General features: G+C 40.5%; 2 protein-coding genes and 1 non-coding gene across 7 annotated transcripts in view; 1 reads left to right on the top strand and 2 right to left on the bottom strand.

Annotated features, from left to right (window-relative positions):
- The window catches only part of ZFAND4 (zinc finger AN1-type containing 4), an 82,868-nt gene extending 71,782 nt beyond the window's left edge, over nt 1-11,086 (bottom strand). Inside the window, exons 1-2 of the mRNA XM_021699797.1 lie at nt 11,003-11,086; nt 1,684-1,984 (exon numbers count right to left, since the gene is read on the bottom strand). Coding sequence (XP_021555472.1) covers nt 1,684-1,945 — 262 coding nt within the window. The 5' untranslated portion in view covers nt 1,946-1,984; nt 11,003-11,086. The remainder of the gene's footprint in view (nt 1-1,683; nt 1,985-11,002) is intronic.
- On the top strand, nt 1,126-1,233 carry LOC123325157. Its single transcript, XR_006540265.1, has one exon. It is a non-coding gene; the product is annotated as a U6 spliceosomal RNA (small nuclear RNA).
- Nucleotides 11,087-14,077: 2,991 nt separating the features above from the next.
- The window catches only part of LOC110589715 (WASH complex subunit 2-like), a 52,860-nt gene continuing 49,423 nt past the window's right edge, over nt 14,078-17,514 (bottom strand). For all 5 annotated transcript variants that reach the window (XM_021700292.2, XM_021700294.2, XM_021700295.2 and 2 more), the window contains 2 exons: nt 16,574-16,751; nt 14,078-14,814 (listed from right to left, as the gene is read on the bottom strand). In XM_021700292.2, the coding sequence (XP_021555967.2) occupies nt 14,675-14,814; nt 16,574-16,751 (318 nt within the window). In that variant the 3' untranslated portion in view covers nt 14,078-14,674. The remainder of the gene's footprint in view (nt 14,815-16,573; nt 16,752-17,514) is intronic.

The raw sequence follows: 17,514 nt of genomic DNA, 5'->3' as shown, positions 1-17,514 counted from the left end.
TACATAGATAACTGGTCTTTAAATACCATTTATTGAATTACTCTAACCTTTTCTCACCAAATTAATTTCATACCTGTCATGTATGACATTTTGATATGTAAACACAACTCTTGATCACCTGATCTATGTCTGTGTCTTCATATGCCAATATTACACTCTTATTTATTATAGTATAACTTACAAGTTTTGATAGCTGATGATGTCCATTCATATTAAAAATCGTTATGTTTTCGGGGCATCCGGGTGGCTCAGTTGGTTAAGCGACTGCCTTCGGCTCAGGTCATGATCCTGGAGTCCCTGGATCGGGTCCTGCATCGGGCTCCCTGCTCGGCAGGGAGTCTGCTTCTCCCTCTGGCCCTCCCCCCTCTCATGTGCTCTCTCTCTCTTTCTGTCTCTCAAATAAATAAATAAAATCTATAAAAAAAAATAAAGTGCTTTGCCTGCATGAAGATTATTCAAAATGCATGAAAGGGGGAAAATACAGAGATTATTTAGAACACAAGAGGGTTTTATCTTCCTGCTCCTAAAAAGATATCATTATGCCATCATATTAATAAAAAGGCAGAATAATGTCAAAATAACCTATTCTGACTCCATGTCTCGGCAAATCACTTGAGGGAAAGAGGTTTCATATGCCATTACTGGATATACTAATATGGTCACTGGACTCAGCGGGCCACTAACTTAATAGAAGTTAGTTAGTAGAGAACAGCAAATATTTAGAAGCTCAGTCACCAGGATCCTTGCCTTTACGAAGATACAAGATTCCAACCCTAATCATCCTTCTACAATTCTGAACTTAAACTGGACTAGGGGGCAATGCTAGTTACTACTTCTAAATTACAGCAAGATCCGTTTAGTGTTATAGAGAACAATTTAATTTTCAAGTACATACTGGGTTCTAACAACTATAATGGCAAATACCACTTATTTCAGAAATCTGCAAAGTACAAAGAAAAAGACTCTAATTTTAACACAAACTAATTTATGACAGCTTTCACAAACATGTAAACCACAGAGACACTACACCATATTCAGCATCCCTGCTATACTGAGGAAACTTCAAATATATGTAAATGTAAGCCAAAACTCTTAGAAAATCTCCACATTAAAAAAAGAAAAGTAGTGCTCGCTTTGGCAGCACATATACTAAAATTGGAACGATACAGAGAAAATTAGCATGGCCCCGTGTGCAAGTATGACATGCAAACTCGTGAAGCATTCCATATTTTAAATAAATACATAAATAATAAAAATAAAAATAAAAAAGAAAGGTATCTGCAAAGTAGTATAAACAGGTAAATGGCTAAAAGGGAACTCAATTATGATTTCCCATTGAAAGTAACTGTAAGGAACTTATGGCAGATTTTGCATGTCATCATAACCTATTGAAAAAGTATTTTAAAATATTATTTCATGTACTATTGCCACGATGCCAGGGATTTCCCTCAAAAGAATCTGGTAGAAATGGAAGGGGGTGGGAGGAATATAGGAATGGAAACATGATAGTTCATGAATTGATAACTGTTGAAGCTGAGTAAGGAGCCTATGGGGGTACATTATCCTATTCTTCCTAATTCCATATAGGTTTGACATTTTATCCGTAAGAAAAGTTAGAATTATTATACACTCTTGATGAACAAATTTAATCTTCATACCCTAAAAGCAAAGAAAAACTAGTACCTTCCAATCTTTGAATTTTTGCTTTCACAGAAATAACAGCTTCAAAGGGTGAAACTCTCAGCTCAAAACATGTTCCAGTCAATGTTTCAATGAATAGCTCCATGGTATCATAGAAAGGAAGTTTGTAGTAAAATGGTCCCACATTATCTTCATTGAAGAACGGAGGATCTTTTCTGTTATCCATTACTTTGACTTTTCTAATTCCTCTGGAATATGTTGTAGGCAACTGTATTCCAGTTCTAGCCAAATCAGCTTTGAACATTGGTAATATATATCGTTGTTCATGTTTTGAGTTTTGTACCTAAAAAAACAAGAATAATTTTTTTAACAAGACTATCTGGAAGTCTTATTCTGCCATAAAGACTTTCTGAATAACTCTGGCCCACATCAATCTGCCAGAGAGCCCCAGAATTCTTTTTAGTACTTAATTTGTCTAATCCTCTATCTTTCAAGTTTATCTCCAAAACCACTCTCCCAATCAGACTGTAAGATTATTAAGAACAGGTATATTTACAATACTTTCCTGTATCTTACTAGAGCTCAGCACATTTACTTATAGTACATACTCGACAAATATATTTTTGTTAATGACATTTAAACCAATGAACTCCACACAGAGACATGTATTTGCAAGATTTTGAAAATTTTATGCATATCCTTTACTAATCCATGTAAATTGTTTTCTAATCCATATAAAATATAACTTTATAACCACTGTACATCTAAATCACTCTGAATAAAAGAACACCAACCATGTTGATAGGTTCCTTAAAAATAGGAAACTCACTAAATAATCAATAAGCATTCCAGAGTTATCTATCAGTACAGCACTAAAATGACATCAATATTGGTAACAGGCATTAAGACATAATCTCTACACACAAACATGCAATGACTAATGAATATTAGAGGTAAACACAACAGACAGAAGTCCTAAGATAAATAACAAATGTATAATTAGGAGAATAGGGACAACCAAATTGATAAATTGCTATTAATCAGTGAAAACTCTGTAAAGGGAATGTCTTGAACTTAAACTAGGGCAGGTGATACACATCTTCTTGGAGGGGTAGGTATATCTTTACAATAGCTTTATTAAAATATAATTTACATACCATAAAATTCACCTATTTAAAGTCTAAAATTGACTGGTTTTCACTATGTTCACAGAATTGTACAACCATCACAATCATCTTTAGAACATTTTCATCACCCCAAAAAGGAACCCCATACTCTATAATCATCACTCCCAAATTCTCCCTTTCCCTCTCAGCCCTAGGCACTCCCTAATCTACTTTCTGTCATTTTGCCTATTCTGGTCATTTCACATAATCATACAATATGTAATATTTTGTGAATGGCTTCTTTCACTTACAACATTTTCAAAGTTCATCCATGATTCTAAGATGTATCAGTATTTCGTTCTTATTGCTGAATAATAATCCATTGTATGGCTATACCACTTGTTTATGCAGCCATCAGTTGATGGGTGTGTTGGGTTGTTTCCAATTTGGGGTTATTATGAGTAATGCTATGAGAACATTTGATTACAGATTTTTGTGTGGACATGTTTTCCTTTCTCTTCCATAGATACCTAGGATTGGAATTATTGGGTTAGGTGGTAACTCCACATTTAGCAATTTGTGTTACCACCAACTGTTTTCAGAAGTGGTCTGAACCATCTTACATTTCCACCAACAATGGAAAGAGGGTGATGATTTCTCCACATCCTTGCCAATACTTTTTATTACCTTTTTTGATTAAAGCCATCCTAGAGAGTGTGAAGTAGTATTTTACTGTGGTTGTAATTTTCTTTACCTAAAGACTAATGATGTTGAGCATCTTCTTAGGTGCTTATTGTCTGGCTATTTGTATATCTTCTTTACAGAAATATCAATTCAGAAAAATACATTCATATCCTTTGTCTATTTTTACTTTGGTTGTCTTCTTATTACTGAGTTATAAAAGGGATTTTTAATGTTTTTTAGATACAAGCCTCTTAATGATTCACAAATATTTTCTCCAGTTTTATGGGTTGCCTTTTAACTTTCTTGACAGTGTTCTTCAAAGTACAAAAGTGTATTTTAATGACCTCCAATATGGCTGTTTTTCTTTTGTTGCTTGTGCTTTTGGCAACACATTTTAAAAGCTTGACCTAATCCAAAGTAAGAAAGATTTACTTGCATATATATTTTTTCTTTTTTTAAATTTTATTATGTTATGTTAGTCACCATACAATACCTCATTGGTTTTTGATGTGGTGATCCACGATCCATTGTTTTCGTATAACACCCAGTGCTCCATGCAGTACGTGCCCTCCTTAATACCCATCACCGGGTTAACCAATCCGCCCCCCCCTTCCCTCTAAAACCCTGTTTGTTTCTCAGAGTCCATACTCTCTCATGGTTCATCTCTCCCTCCAATTCCCCCCCGCCATTTTTCCTTCCCTTCTCCTAATGTCCTCCATGCTATTCCTTATGTTCCACAAATAAGTGAAACCATATGATAATTGACTTTCTCTGCTTGACTTATTTCACTTAGCATAATCTCCAGTCCCATCCATGTTGATGTAAAAGTTGGGTATTCATCTTTTCTGATGGCTGAGCAATATTCCATTGTATATATGGACCACATCTTCTTTTTTTTTTTTTTAAAGATTTTATTTATTCATTTGAGACAGAGAGAATGAGAGACAGAGAGCATGAGAGGGAGGAAGGTCAGAGGGAGAAGCAGACTCCCTGCCGAGCAGGGAGCCCGATGCGGGACCCGATCCCGGGACTCCAGGATCATGACCTGAGCCAAAGGCAGTCGCTTAACCAACTGAGCCACCCAGGCGCCCTGGACCACATCTTCTTTATCCATTCATCTGTTGAAGGGCAGCTCGGCTCTTTCCACAGTTTGGCTATTGCGGACATTGCTGCTATGAACACTGGGGTGCATATGGCCCTTCTTTTCACTATATCTGTGTCTTTGGCGTAAATACCCAGGAGTGCAATTGCTGGGTCATAGGGTAGCCCTATTTTTAAATTTTTGAGGAACCTCCACACTGTTTTCCAAAGTGGCTGTACCAACTTGCATTCCCACCAACAGTGTAAGAGGGTTCCCCTTTCTCCACAACCTCTCCAACATTTGTTGTTTCTTTCCCTGTCCATTTTTGCCATTCTAACTGGTGTAAGGTGGTATCTCAGTGTGGTTTTGATTTGGATTTCCCTGACGGCTAATGATGATGAACATTTTTTCATGTGTCTGTTAGCCATTTGTAGATCTTCTTCAGAGAAGTGTCTTTTCATATCTTCTGCCCACTTTCTGACTTGATTATTTGTTTTTTGGGTGTTGAGTTTGAGAAGTTCTTTACAGATCTTGGATACCAGCCCTTTATCTGTAGTGTCATTTGCAAATATCTTCTCCCATTCTGTGGGTTGCCTCTTTGTTTTGTTGACTGTTTCCTTTGCTGCACAGAAGCTTTTTATCTTGATGAAGTCCCAGAAGTTCATTTTTGCTTTCGTTTCACTAGCTTTTGGAGATGTATCTTGAAAGAAGTTGCTGTGGGCGATGTCAAAGAGGTTACTGCCTATGTTCTCTTCTAGGATTTTGATGGATTCCTGTCTCACATTGAGGTCTTTCATCCACTTTGAGTTTATCTTTGTGAATGGTGTTAAGAGAAATTACTTGCATATATTTTTCTAAGAATTGTATAGTTTTAGGCTTATATGTAGGTCTATCCATTTTGAATTTATGTTTGTGGATGGTGTGAAAGAAGGGTCCAGCTTTATACTTTTGCAAGTAAAAACCAATTGTCCAAGCAGCATTTGTTGGAAAAACTATTCTATTCCCATTGAATTGTCTTGGCACCCTTGTCAAAAACCAATTAACCATGAATATGAGGGTTTAATTCCAGTCCCTCAATTCTTTTTTTTTTTTTAAGATTTTATTTATTTATTTGAGAGAGAGAATGAGAGAGAGAGAGAGAGAGCACATGAAAGGGGGGAGGGTCAGAGGGAGAAGCAGACTCCCTGCTGAGCAGGGAGCCCAATGCGGGACTCGATCCCGGGACCCCAGGATCATGACCTGAGCCGAAGGCAGTCGCTTAACCAACTGAGCCACCCAGGCGCCCTCCAGTCCCTCAATTCTATTACACTGATCTACATATCTATCCTTATAACAGTACCACATTGTCTTTTTACCTTTGCAATAAGTTTTGAAATAGAAAGTGTGAGTTCTCTAATTTGTTCTTCCCTTTCATGATTCTTGGTTATTCTGAGTGCTTTGAATTTCCGTATGAGTTTTAGGATCAGACTGTCTATTTTGCAAAAACACCAGTTGGACTTTTGAATAAAAATTGTGTTGAGTATGCAGATTAATTTGGAGAATATTACCATCTTGACAATATTGTTTTATAATCCATGAACATGCAATGTCCTTCAGTTTATTTAAAACTTCTTAAATTGCTTTCAACAATGTTTTATAGTTTTCAGAGTACATGTTTTGCTTTAAAAAAAAAGTATTCCTAAGAATTATATTCTTTTTGATGCTACTATAAATGAAATTATTGTGTCCTATTCAATTTGTTCATTGCTAGTGTAGAGAAATACAATTGATCTTAATATATTGATCTTGTACACTGCAACCCTGCAGAATTCATCTATTAGTTCTAATAGTTTTTCAGTGGATTCCTTAGGATTTTCTTCATCAAAGATCATGTCATCTGCAAATGGAGATTTTTACTTCTTCATATCCAATCTTCAACATTCCAGTAAGATGCTCTTTATTTCCTTCTCTTACCTAATTACCCTGCCTAAATCTCCAATAGTGGTGAGTAGTGGTGGTGGGAGCAGACCTTCTTGTCTTATTCCTGACTGTAGAGGAAAAGCATTCAGTCTTTCACCCTAAGGTACTGATTTTGGCTGTGGGGTTCTCATACATAAATCTATATTGCATTGAGGGCATTCCCTTCTACTCCTACTTTAAGTGTCTTTTTTTTTTCAAATCATGAAGGGTATTGGATTTTGTCAGATGATTTTCTGTCTAGTGTCTATTGCGATGATCGTGTGTTTTTTGTCTCTTATTCTATTAATATGGTGTTTAAAAGAACACTGATGGGGGGCGCCTGGGTGGCTCAGTCAGTTAAATATCCAACTCTTTATTTCCGCTTAGGTCTTGATCTCAGGTTGGGCTCCCCACTCAGCAGGGAGTCTGCTTGAGATTCTCTCTCTCTTCTCCCTCTACCCCTCCCCACCCCTGTGTGCTTGCTCTCTAAATAAATAAATCTTAAAAAAAAACAGATTCTGATATGTTGAACCAACCTTGCATTCCTGAGATAAATATCATTTGTATATGGTTTATAATCCTTATATATGTTGCTAGATTTGGTTAGTATTTTTTGAGGATTTTTGTATCTATATCCATAGGAGATACTGATCTAGTTTTATTTATATATCTTTGTCTGGTTTTGGTATCAAGGTAATATGGGTCTCACAGAATACACTGGGAACAAAATTTACAGAGTTCCCATATACTCCCTGCCCCCACACATGTACAACCTCCCCATCAACATCCTACACCAGAGCAGTGTATTTGTTACAACTGAAGAAACTGCACTGATACCTCATTATCATGCAACACCCATAATTTACATTATAGTTTAATCTTGGTGTTGTATATTTTACTGGTTTTCATAAACGTGACCACCATTACACTATCACACAGAATACTTTCCCTGCCCTAAAAATCCTTTGTAGTTCACCAATTCACCCACCCTTCCCTCCCAAATCCCTGGGAATCACTGCTATTTTTACCATTCCCATAGTTCTGCCTTTTCCAGAATATCATAGAGTTGCAATCATATAGTATGTAGCCTTTTCAGACTGGCTTCCTTCATTTAGTAATATGCATTTAAGTTCCCTCCATGTCTTTTCAAGGATTGATAGCTCATTTCTTTATGACATTGAATAATATTCTATTGTATAAATGTTCCACAGTTTATCCGTTCAGCTACTGAAGGACATATCTTGCTTGCTTCCAAGTTTGGGCAATTATGAATATAACTGCTATAAACATCTGTGTGCAGGTTTTTGTGTGGACATGTTTTTAACATACTTGGGGAAATGCTAATGAGTGTGACTGCTGGATCTTACAATGTATTTAGTTTTATTACAAACTGCCAAAGTGTCTCCTAAGTGGCTATACCATTTTGCGTTCACACCAGCAATGAATAAGAGTTCTTATTGCTCCACATCCTTGTCAGCATTTGATTTTGTCAGTGTTCTGGATTTTGGCCATTTTAGTAGGTGTGTAGTGGTAACTCAGTGTATTAGTTTGCATTTGCCTAATGACATATGGTATGGTAACATAGCTATCTTTTTAAAAGGTAGAACTGAGCATGTTATTTCTTAGCTCCAGACCCTATGATGGCTTCCACAGAAGAGAATGCCTATAGAATAAAATCACAGAATTAAATTCACTCCCTACAGAATAAAATTCAGACTCCTGAGAAAGGCCCTGAGGTCATGCATCTCACCTTCCAGCCTCATTTTATTTATACACATACATCATCCCACCCTGCAACACCTCTGGTACATCTGTCTTCTAATCGTTTGCACCTGCAGCTTCAGAATACATCAGCTTCTATCTCATTTCTCCTGCTTGACTCTACCCACTGCCATCCCCACACTTGGCTACCTAACAAGCAACCTAATCGTCTTTCAAGACTCAGCTCAAATAGCAACTACTCCACAAAGCCTTTTATGGTGACTCTTCTTTGTCCCCTGACCTCCATCATATATTACAATTACATTACAATCAATTTCACTTTTACGTGACTTTCTTATTCTCCTAAACAAACTGTAAACTACTTAAGAGGGAAACCACATCTGATTTTCTGCCCTATCACCTACCACAGTGTTTTGTGTATACTGGTACTCATTAAAGGTTTGTTCAATGAAAGAGTAAATAAATATTCACTCTTTCAATTGATCCTTGGAACAAACCTGTGAGAAACATATATGGTACTACCCTTGTCTTAAGAAATGAAAAAATATTTGGTCATGCTCTAAAAGTTTGTTTGTACAAATACTGCTTTTCCATGAGAATCATGCTATGACTCACTCCAAAGTAAGTCCACCAAAGTCTGTCCAACTCATAACATACATGCACATACATGGATTTCTGCTATAGTGTGAATTTTTATAACACCAACTGGAAGTAGAATTAATTAGGGAACCTGAATTGCACTATAAAGACTGCTAATGGGGGCGCCTGGGTGGCTCAGTCGTTAAGCGTCTGCCTTCGGCTCAGGTCGTGATCCCAGGGTCCTGGGATCGAGCCCCACATCGGGCTCCCTGCACCGCGGGGAAGCCTGCTTCTCCCTCTCCTACTCCCCCTGCTTGTGTTCCCTCTCTCACTGTGTCTCTCTCTGTCAAATAATAAATAAAATCTTTAAAAAAAAAAAAAAAGACTGCTAAGGGTCCTACAGAGATGGCACTGCAAGAAGAAAAGCTGGTGCTGGCAGCACAGCTGCTTTGAGTGCTATAATACTATTTATCAAAACAATGAGAAATAAATATAACAATACAAAGTACTATGCTAATAATACCACCGGTGATAGTGGTAAAAGGCCACAACTCTTAAATATAAGCCAAATAAATGGCTGTCTTCCTCGGGTTTTGTTTTTTATATCTTTAAAACACTCAAATGCCTGTAGGAAAAATGAATTTTTATGAAGCTAATCCCTAACTTCTTTTTCCCCCTCATTGAGACAACTGCTTTTATAATATGATTTTGGGTAACATGTGGATTCTTAAAAACACACCTATCATGCTCCATCAAATAAGAATGTACTAGGGCGCCTGGGTGCCTCAGTTGGTTAAGCGACTGCCTTCGGCTCAGGTCATGATCCTGGAGTCCCGGGATCGAGTCCCACATCGGGTTCCCTGCTCAGCAGGGGGTCTGCTTCTCCCTCTGCCCTCTTCCCTCGTGCTCTCTGTCTCTCATTCTCTCTCTCTCAAATAAATAAATAAAATCTTTAAAAAAAAAAAAAAGAATGTACTAAAGAATTATCAGTGTCCGTTTCCCCAAAGCCAACAGCACTCCCACCTACATAGTAGCAGCTCTAGCAACGGAAGTCAGGGGTCCGGAATGCTGAAAAAAGGCATGGGTGACCAGTGCCTGCCCAAGGAATTTAGAGACAGAAGATATAAGGAGCATTCCCTTCACCACAGTACTCTGCCACAACAATACCCCGAATATAATAAACAAGTGGAGACGGGAGAAGGTAACAGACAGATTTGGAAGTCCTTCAACCATAATGAGAATGGATAAAGCAACCATGGGCCAAAAGAAAAATAGCAACTGAGTGCAGCACTAAATGGCACTGGAACACCCACCAAAAGTTTGGCAACTAATCAATGGAGTAATCTCCAAAATCCAGAAAGGAGCAAGGTTGGTAACCAAATTCAAAACTGAAATGTATGCCTCTAAAAAATAGTTACACTTCTCCTCAGTAGAAAACACAGTAAGAGAGAACAAAATGAGGCTGTGAAACCTGGTTAAGCCAGACTGGAGGACTAGATGATGGCAGAGGAGCAAATGAAAGTTCCAGCAGGTCAAAGACCTAGTCAGTATTAACACCGGGGCCCACTGACAGCTTCTGTAAGTGGTGTGTGGTCATTCTCCACTAAGCATATTATGGAACCCTATGATGTTGGAAAACGAGGAGCAATGAAGACTCAAAAACAGGATGGGAAATGTTGCAAGAACATCAACAGCTAAATTAAACAAAAGCAAGAGCAAAAAAAGAGGCAGGTAGAACAAAAAAATACTTCCAGAATTTTTACCAATTTAAAAAACATACTTAGCTAGTAAGAGTAATGGCATCAAAAAACATTCCTAAATCAATACCCAAAAACACTACTTTCTTCTGAAAAAGTTCTAAAAATACACAACCAAAGACGGGAGAGAAGTTAAAGATGGGTAAGGCAATAATGGCGCTAAATAAGTAATATCACTAGGAATCGACTTTATCCTGTTGTAAAGAATATTAGCCACATAGGGCAGTTATCTTTTAAACTTTCCCCCCAAAATGAAGAGATCCAGAACGTTACGCAACCATTAAAAACACTGCCTTTTAATGAACTGTTTCTACTAATTATGTGAAAACATTCCTGTTTTAAACTCAAGCTACAGAATTCTATCCACCACTTCATACATATGTACCCTAAACTTTAGCCTGGACTCAATTTTCTAGCGGGTCTGGGAAATGCCTCAAAGCCAACGTCTATCTACTCGAGCCTTCAATGGGCACACTCGAAGCCCACTGGGTCACCTGCGCAGCCCGTGCTCCTCCGGGATAAACTCCGGCTACCCACACGCACGGGCCTGATCTGGAGTGCAGTGCGCAGGCTCCGCGTCAGAATCTGGCAGATCAGCACCCCTCGGACGGGACGGGGCGGGGCGGGGCGGGGCACCCGCGCTGCGCCAGCGGAGGTACGCCAAGTGGAGGCGACGTCCTCGGGGAAGGCGTCGGGCCGCGCCGGTCTCAGGGCAGCGGCGGCGGAGGGGGCGGGGCCCGGCTGCCCCGCGCCGAGCGGCCGGCGCTCCTCTCCGGCCCGCGGAGGACGGCGGCGGCAGCGCGGCCCGGCTCAGCGGCCCGCAGCCCCGGGCACCCTCCCCGGCTGTCTCGTCCACTCGCTCGCCTGCCCGCAGGTCTACAGAGAGGCGCGGCCCCGCGAGCAACGCCGCGGGAGGTACTGACGAGCAACACTCCGCGGCCGCCGCGCCCCCGCCCCTTTGTGACACCGCGTACCAATCGCTCGCCAGCGCTCACGTAGCCCTCCAATCAGCGAGGGTGCGGGCGGGGGCGGGGCCTGGCCGCCCGACGCCGGCGGTTGCTCGGGAGCCGGGGCTTCCTCTCCGTTCCGTGGTGGGTGTCGGTTAGGAGAGGCCCGGATGTTGGTCCTTTATTACTAACAGTGGGCACCTGCCTAGGACTGAATTGGGCGGGCCGGATACCTGCCGCACGGCCTGCTGGGAGCGGCGGGATTGGCCTCTGGCCGGACTAGGGTGTGGACTGCACCTTACCAGAGGCCACCTAAGGTTGCTCTTAAGAGACACCCCAAGTGCTGGGGTGAGGAGGGTACCGGGCAGGCCCCGTTCATTCCTAGTGCTTTCAGGGCCGTCCTGCCTTTAACAGATCCCCCATTCCCGTGCTTCACTGTTTCCTAACGTTAAGGCCTCACTGGTCTCATCTGAAATATGGGTCCATTGCGTACCAGGTTGAAAACAAGGGCAAACGTAAAGTACCTCTCTTGGTCTCCTCTATTTATCCCTCATCCAATTTACCAACTGAGAGATGCAGGCCAGGTATTAGACTGGGCACCTTGGATTGTTAAATCTCAGAGTTGGGTAAACCCAGCCACACTTCTTTTTTCTACTCTAATTCCCAAGGTGCTGAACTCAAGTGTACACGATGACAACATAAACCCTCCATCCTGAAATGGGCCCCCACTCCTTTTTCCCTCCCATTCCCCACACGTGTTCTAAATACAACCCTTACAGATTTTCCAACCAAAAAGGCCTATTTCACTAGGTGGATTACCAAAATGACAATGAACAGTAATCCCCCTCCCAATCCAGCTTCATCATCCTCATCTTAAGTCAGAGGAATATATCCAAAATGAACCCCAATATCTAATCTCTCCTATCCTTTCTCATATCTCCTCTGAGACCCCACCCACCAATTAACCTCCACAATCCAACATTGAGCATACACCGGGGTTTAATGATGAAACACATCTTCAGGCTCTCAACCCTGGTTCCTTCTTAAACTCCAATACTGAATAGATTGGAGCCCGTTAAGGACAGAGATGTTATTATTATCTTTGTATACAAATTCTAAAATAGTACCTGTGATGGAGTGAATCATACTGAATCAAAAATTTAGTTTTTCGGGCGCCTGGGTGGCTCAGTTGGTTAAGCGACTGCCTTCGGCTCAGGTCATGATCCTGGAGTCCCTGGATCGAGTCCCACATCGGGCTCCCTGCTCGGCGGGGAGCCTGCTTCTCCCTCTGACCCTCCCCCCTCTCATGTGCTCTCTCTCTCTCATTCTCTCTGTCTCAAATAAATAAATAAAATCTTTAAAAAAAAAAAAATTTAGTTTTTCAACCTGCCTCCTCACTTCAGTCAGGGAAGAACTAAAATCACAGGCTTTGTGGAATCAGGCAGATGAGTCTGTAGCCTTGGGTTCCAACACAGAAGCTCCGTTATATTGGTCAAATCATTCTTTCTCATTATATACCATTTTTCAAGTGCTATGTAGTCAACAAGGGTTGTTGCATATTCTCTCCCATCGCAATCCTACAAAGTTGGCACTGGACACTTGACAAAGTTGACAAAGGAGACAGAAGCTAAGAAAAGTAAAATAATTTGCCTACACTCAAACAGCTCTAGAACGAGATTTAAATCTAGGTCTCACTACAAAAAGCCAAACTTGTTCCACTATTGTACTCTGCTTCCAGATTTTAGCCTCATCTGTAAAATGAGGACATTACCTATCTGGTAGTCTTATGGAGACTGGATAAAAGAACATGGAAAGTGCCGACCACAGGACCAATAAGTATAAATTCCCTCCCCCCTTTTAAACCTCTCAAAATAGCGATTTACATATTTTCTAACTCTAATTTCTCATGAATTTCCTGGAATCAATCCTAATGATGGATCAGAGTTATCATTCCCAAAGGAAAACTATGTTTAACAGATGCCTACTAAGTCAGACACAGGTGCAGGTAACTATATGCACAAGTAACCTAAGGAACAGAAGGTGTAAGCACCCTCTTTTGCCTTCAAGTCACTCTCAGAGCAAAGCAGCACAAACAGCTGATCTGTGAGAGCTATACAAAATCTCCGACTCAGTATCAGCAATCCCAAGTTCAATCTTAAAAAAAGTGCCAAAGGAAAAAGTTAGTGGTTTCAGGACTTGTGAAACCAACTGGGCCTGCCTATAAGACTGTGCCATGGTTACAGTTTGAATACTTAGCACCAACATGGCACAGCATAAGAAAACACAGACTGGAGGAGGGGTCAGCTACCCATGTGGCTACCACGCTGGACAACACAGTTATAGAATATTCCCATCAGTGCAGAGTTCTATGGAACAGTGCCGCTCTACAGAAGGACATTTCCATCCTCAGTACTTTTCCTTCCATTATCTGGGTTCATTCTGCCTCATTCACAAAATAATGCAAAGCTCCAAAGGAATGGAAATGGACACCTTAGAGCAAGGATCAGAAAACTGTTTCTGTAAAGGGTCAGATAGAAGGCTTTGTGGGCTGTCCAGTCTCTCACAACTACTGAACTCTGGCATTGTAGGGAGGGTGAAAACAGCCATAGACAGTGTAAATGAATGGGTATTCCAATAAAACTTTATTTACAAAAACAGACAACGGGAGGGCCACAGTTTGCCAAACCTTGCCTTATTGAACCTATAGAGGCATTTTCAGAATTCAGTGGAATCAGAGGAAACGTCCTCCTGCAAAGAGTCCTGAAACGTCCTCCTGCAAAGAGTCCTGAAGTATATAATCTTGCATCCTCTTCCTCTATCACCTGCCTAGGCTCTAAACTAGGGCTTCTATCCATGAAAGGAATACTCCTGGTCATCTGTCTGGCATTGCTTCCTCTGAAATTCCCTGCCCATTCATGAAAGGCACATAGAGGTTTCTTCTCCAACATGCCCAAAATCATACTGTGGCCCCATCAAGGCTAATTAAATAAAAATATAGTTAAAAAAAAAAAAAAAACAACACTGTGAAATATTTATTTTTGTTTTGCAGTATTAAGCATGATTAAAACCGGGGCAGAAAACTACTAAGTATGTTGGGTGAGAAAGAGGTGAGCTAGCTGTTCCAGTATTTGCTTTTCCTAATTAAGACAGTGAGTACATAAGACAGCATCATTAACTCAAGGATGTAGCTGAAGGCTGAGATATGATACCCTGTATGCTCTACTGGCCTCCAAAGGCATTCAAAGGATCATCAAATATGTTGGACACCTTCTGTTCAGATCTTGGTTCAGGCGCTGCCTGTGAAGACCGACTTTTTGGTTTGGTTGTCTTAGCCTGGATACCAGAGGAGAAGATATCATCTTTAAAAAGAAAAGAAAAGGATTTGCTGATTAGGCAAGAAAACAGATGCTTTTAAGACACATCTACATAAATCACCAAACACTCAAGTCTGGTAACAGTAGGGAATACCAAAAACACTAAGAGTCAAGCCTCTTAGATTCTGGTCCTGGCTTTGCTACTAATTAAGTTTTATGATCGCATACAAGTCACGGGTTGTCTCTGACAACAATTTTCTCAGCCACAAAGGTACGTGTGTACACGGGAAGGAGACAAAAAAGGGAAAGATAACCGAACTCCAATCCTGCCCCTGACTTTACTATCTGCGACATTATACCTACTTCTACATTCTCTTCCCATTGGATTTTAAAAGGAAAGGGCAAAACAAATAAGCAAAGGGAAATCCAACATAGGAGTCCCCCTCTTTCAGAATAAACACACCTATCTGAGGCACATCAATGCCAAAAATATAAGTCTTTATGACTATGTTCGTGTTTAGTTATTTCACTGCCTCTAGTGTTTCATGATTCATCTTACTCACCTGTAATGTTACTGCTAGGATTCTATCCTACATTTTAGCACGTGTACATAAAGAGACCTATACACAAATGTTAAAGGCCATGGCATTATTTTTAACAAAGGAAACGTGGCAACAATCTAGATCGCCTTCAATATGCTAATGGCTGAATACAAAGGAATACTATACAACCACTAAAAACAAAGAAATAGATCTCTAAGTACTGACATGGGAAGACATTAAGTGACAAAAGGAACAGCAGAACAGATGAAATATATTCATATTTTGGAAAAAATAAGTATATATTTCTATGTATACAAAGTTCTATTAAACATCACCAGGTCTGAAAGGATACACATCAAACTCTTGATAATGGTTACCTCTAGGGATTGTTTTTCACATTTTACACTTTCCAAATAGTATTCATCTATTACAACAGGTATCTATTACAACCTCTGTTGTAATTAAAAAAACAAAACAAGGTGGGAAGCAGGTGGAGACAAAGCACATGGCTTACGCCAGGAGTAGGCCCCATGTGGCAATGCAGCAGCTGCTTTCTCCCAGTTCACCCCAAGGTCTAGACCTGGGAGCGGGAGGGGACGGAGGAGAAAGTGTGTATTCGGCCTCAGCTCAAGTCCTATCCATCAACACAGGACATAGCAGAAGGGTCACATCTAGGATTAGGCATTCGGCTTGCCCATTAATAAAGTAGATGTTATACCATGGGGGAAAATGAGCATGTTTATAAACACAGAAGATCTTGGGTGAGATATTAAGTCTGAGTTATAAGCTGCTTTCATATATAATCCTGCTCTCCTCCTGCACTCTCCCCTCCATTCTCTGAACTCCTGACACTCTTCAGTTAGAACTAACTCAAACAACCGCACCACACCCGAGGCAGCCACCGCGGCCTACTTCAGCCTGTGGACCAGTTTCTGACCCTCCCCTTCATAACATCAGAATGTTCAGAGTTATCACAGATGATTAGCAGGGGGCATACTAAAATAAAAGTTAAATTATAAATAAAGGTCAAATTCTGGGATCTTTCAAATTCCTTGATGACCATCAGAACAAAAAGTTGTCTCACCAAAATAACTAGTCCATTTACTTATCCATCCTCAGCCTAACTCAGGATTATATAGCAAGCCAAAGGAAACCCACTGGGGAACATCTTCTAAGAAAGGGCCCACATAAAGGTAGCCAGAGAAATAACAGTCACTGAATGGTAATCACTCTCTGTGTCGTATGTAGAAAATCAAACTTACCCATATCATCATCAAATATAGACTTGGCTTCCACTTTCTTTTTGGACTTTTCTTTTGGTTTTACAGTTAGGTCAGCAAAGATATCAATGTTATCATCAAACAAGTTGGATTCAAATGTTCTTTCCTTGTCTCTTGTTTTTTGTGAGGGTTTGACTGCTTCCGTAGCAAATATATCATCCTTGTTGAGCCAAAAAACAAGTAAAACAATTTGAAATCAAGTTGTAGAACTGCAAACTGCCACCATATTCTGGGACAGCCACGTGACCTGCTTTCTCCACCTGGAATCCCTACTCCATCCAGATCTCTGCCTGGCCCAGTCCTTGTCTTTCTTCTAGTCCCAGCTCAAGCGCCAGCTCTGTAGAGAGGCTTTCTCTACCAGTCCTACCTGAAGGAGTGGCTCCTACACCTAGCCATCCCTCCGTTCCACTGCCCTGAGGTGTTTTCTTTATGGTACTCAACATTATCTGAAAACAGTTTATCTGTTGCCCTGTCTGTATCCAATGTCCCTAACATATTGGTCCTAGCTCACTTTGTGCCTCCAGTACCCAGAGGCTCAATAAACATGTGCCCAGAGAGCGGCACTGAAGGCCTTCCTGCCGGCACTAAGTTGTCAGCTCCAGCCAGGCCCTGTTTCCTCAGGAACCAGAGGCTAAACACTTAAGCAGTACTCTGAAGCTGCTTTATATAGGTCACAGAGCGACACACCAAGGAAGCGGACTACAGCAACATGCTGATAAAAACTATAAAAATCATGATTTGGATCACTATGGCCAGCCAAGAACCACCCCCACATGAAGCAAAACAAAAAACGACTTCTGAGTAAATTTCAGAATTACTAATTAAAGAACCCCACTATTAGTATTAATAAGCAAGTAGATAGCAAGCAGCAATGAAACAAGATTATTGTAATGTATGACTCCAATGAGCCAATCCAGTATTTG

This window comes from Neomonachus schauinslandi, chromosome 6, assembly GCF_002201575.2.
Source record: "Neomonachus schauinslandi chromosome 6, ASM220157v2, whole genome shotgun sequence".
Lineage (NCBI taxonomy): Eukaryota > Metazoa > Chordata > Mammalia > Carnivora > Phocidae > Neomonachus > Neomonachus schauinslandi.
Note: the sequence above shows the minus strand (reverse complement) of the source record. Positions and strands in the feature narration are given on the sequence as shown.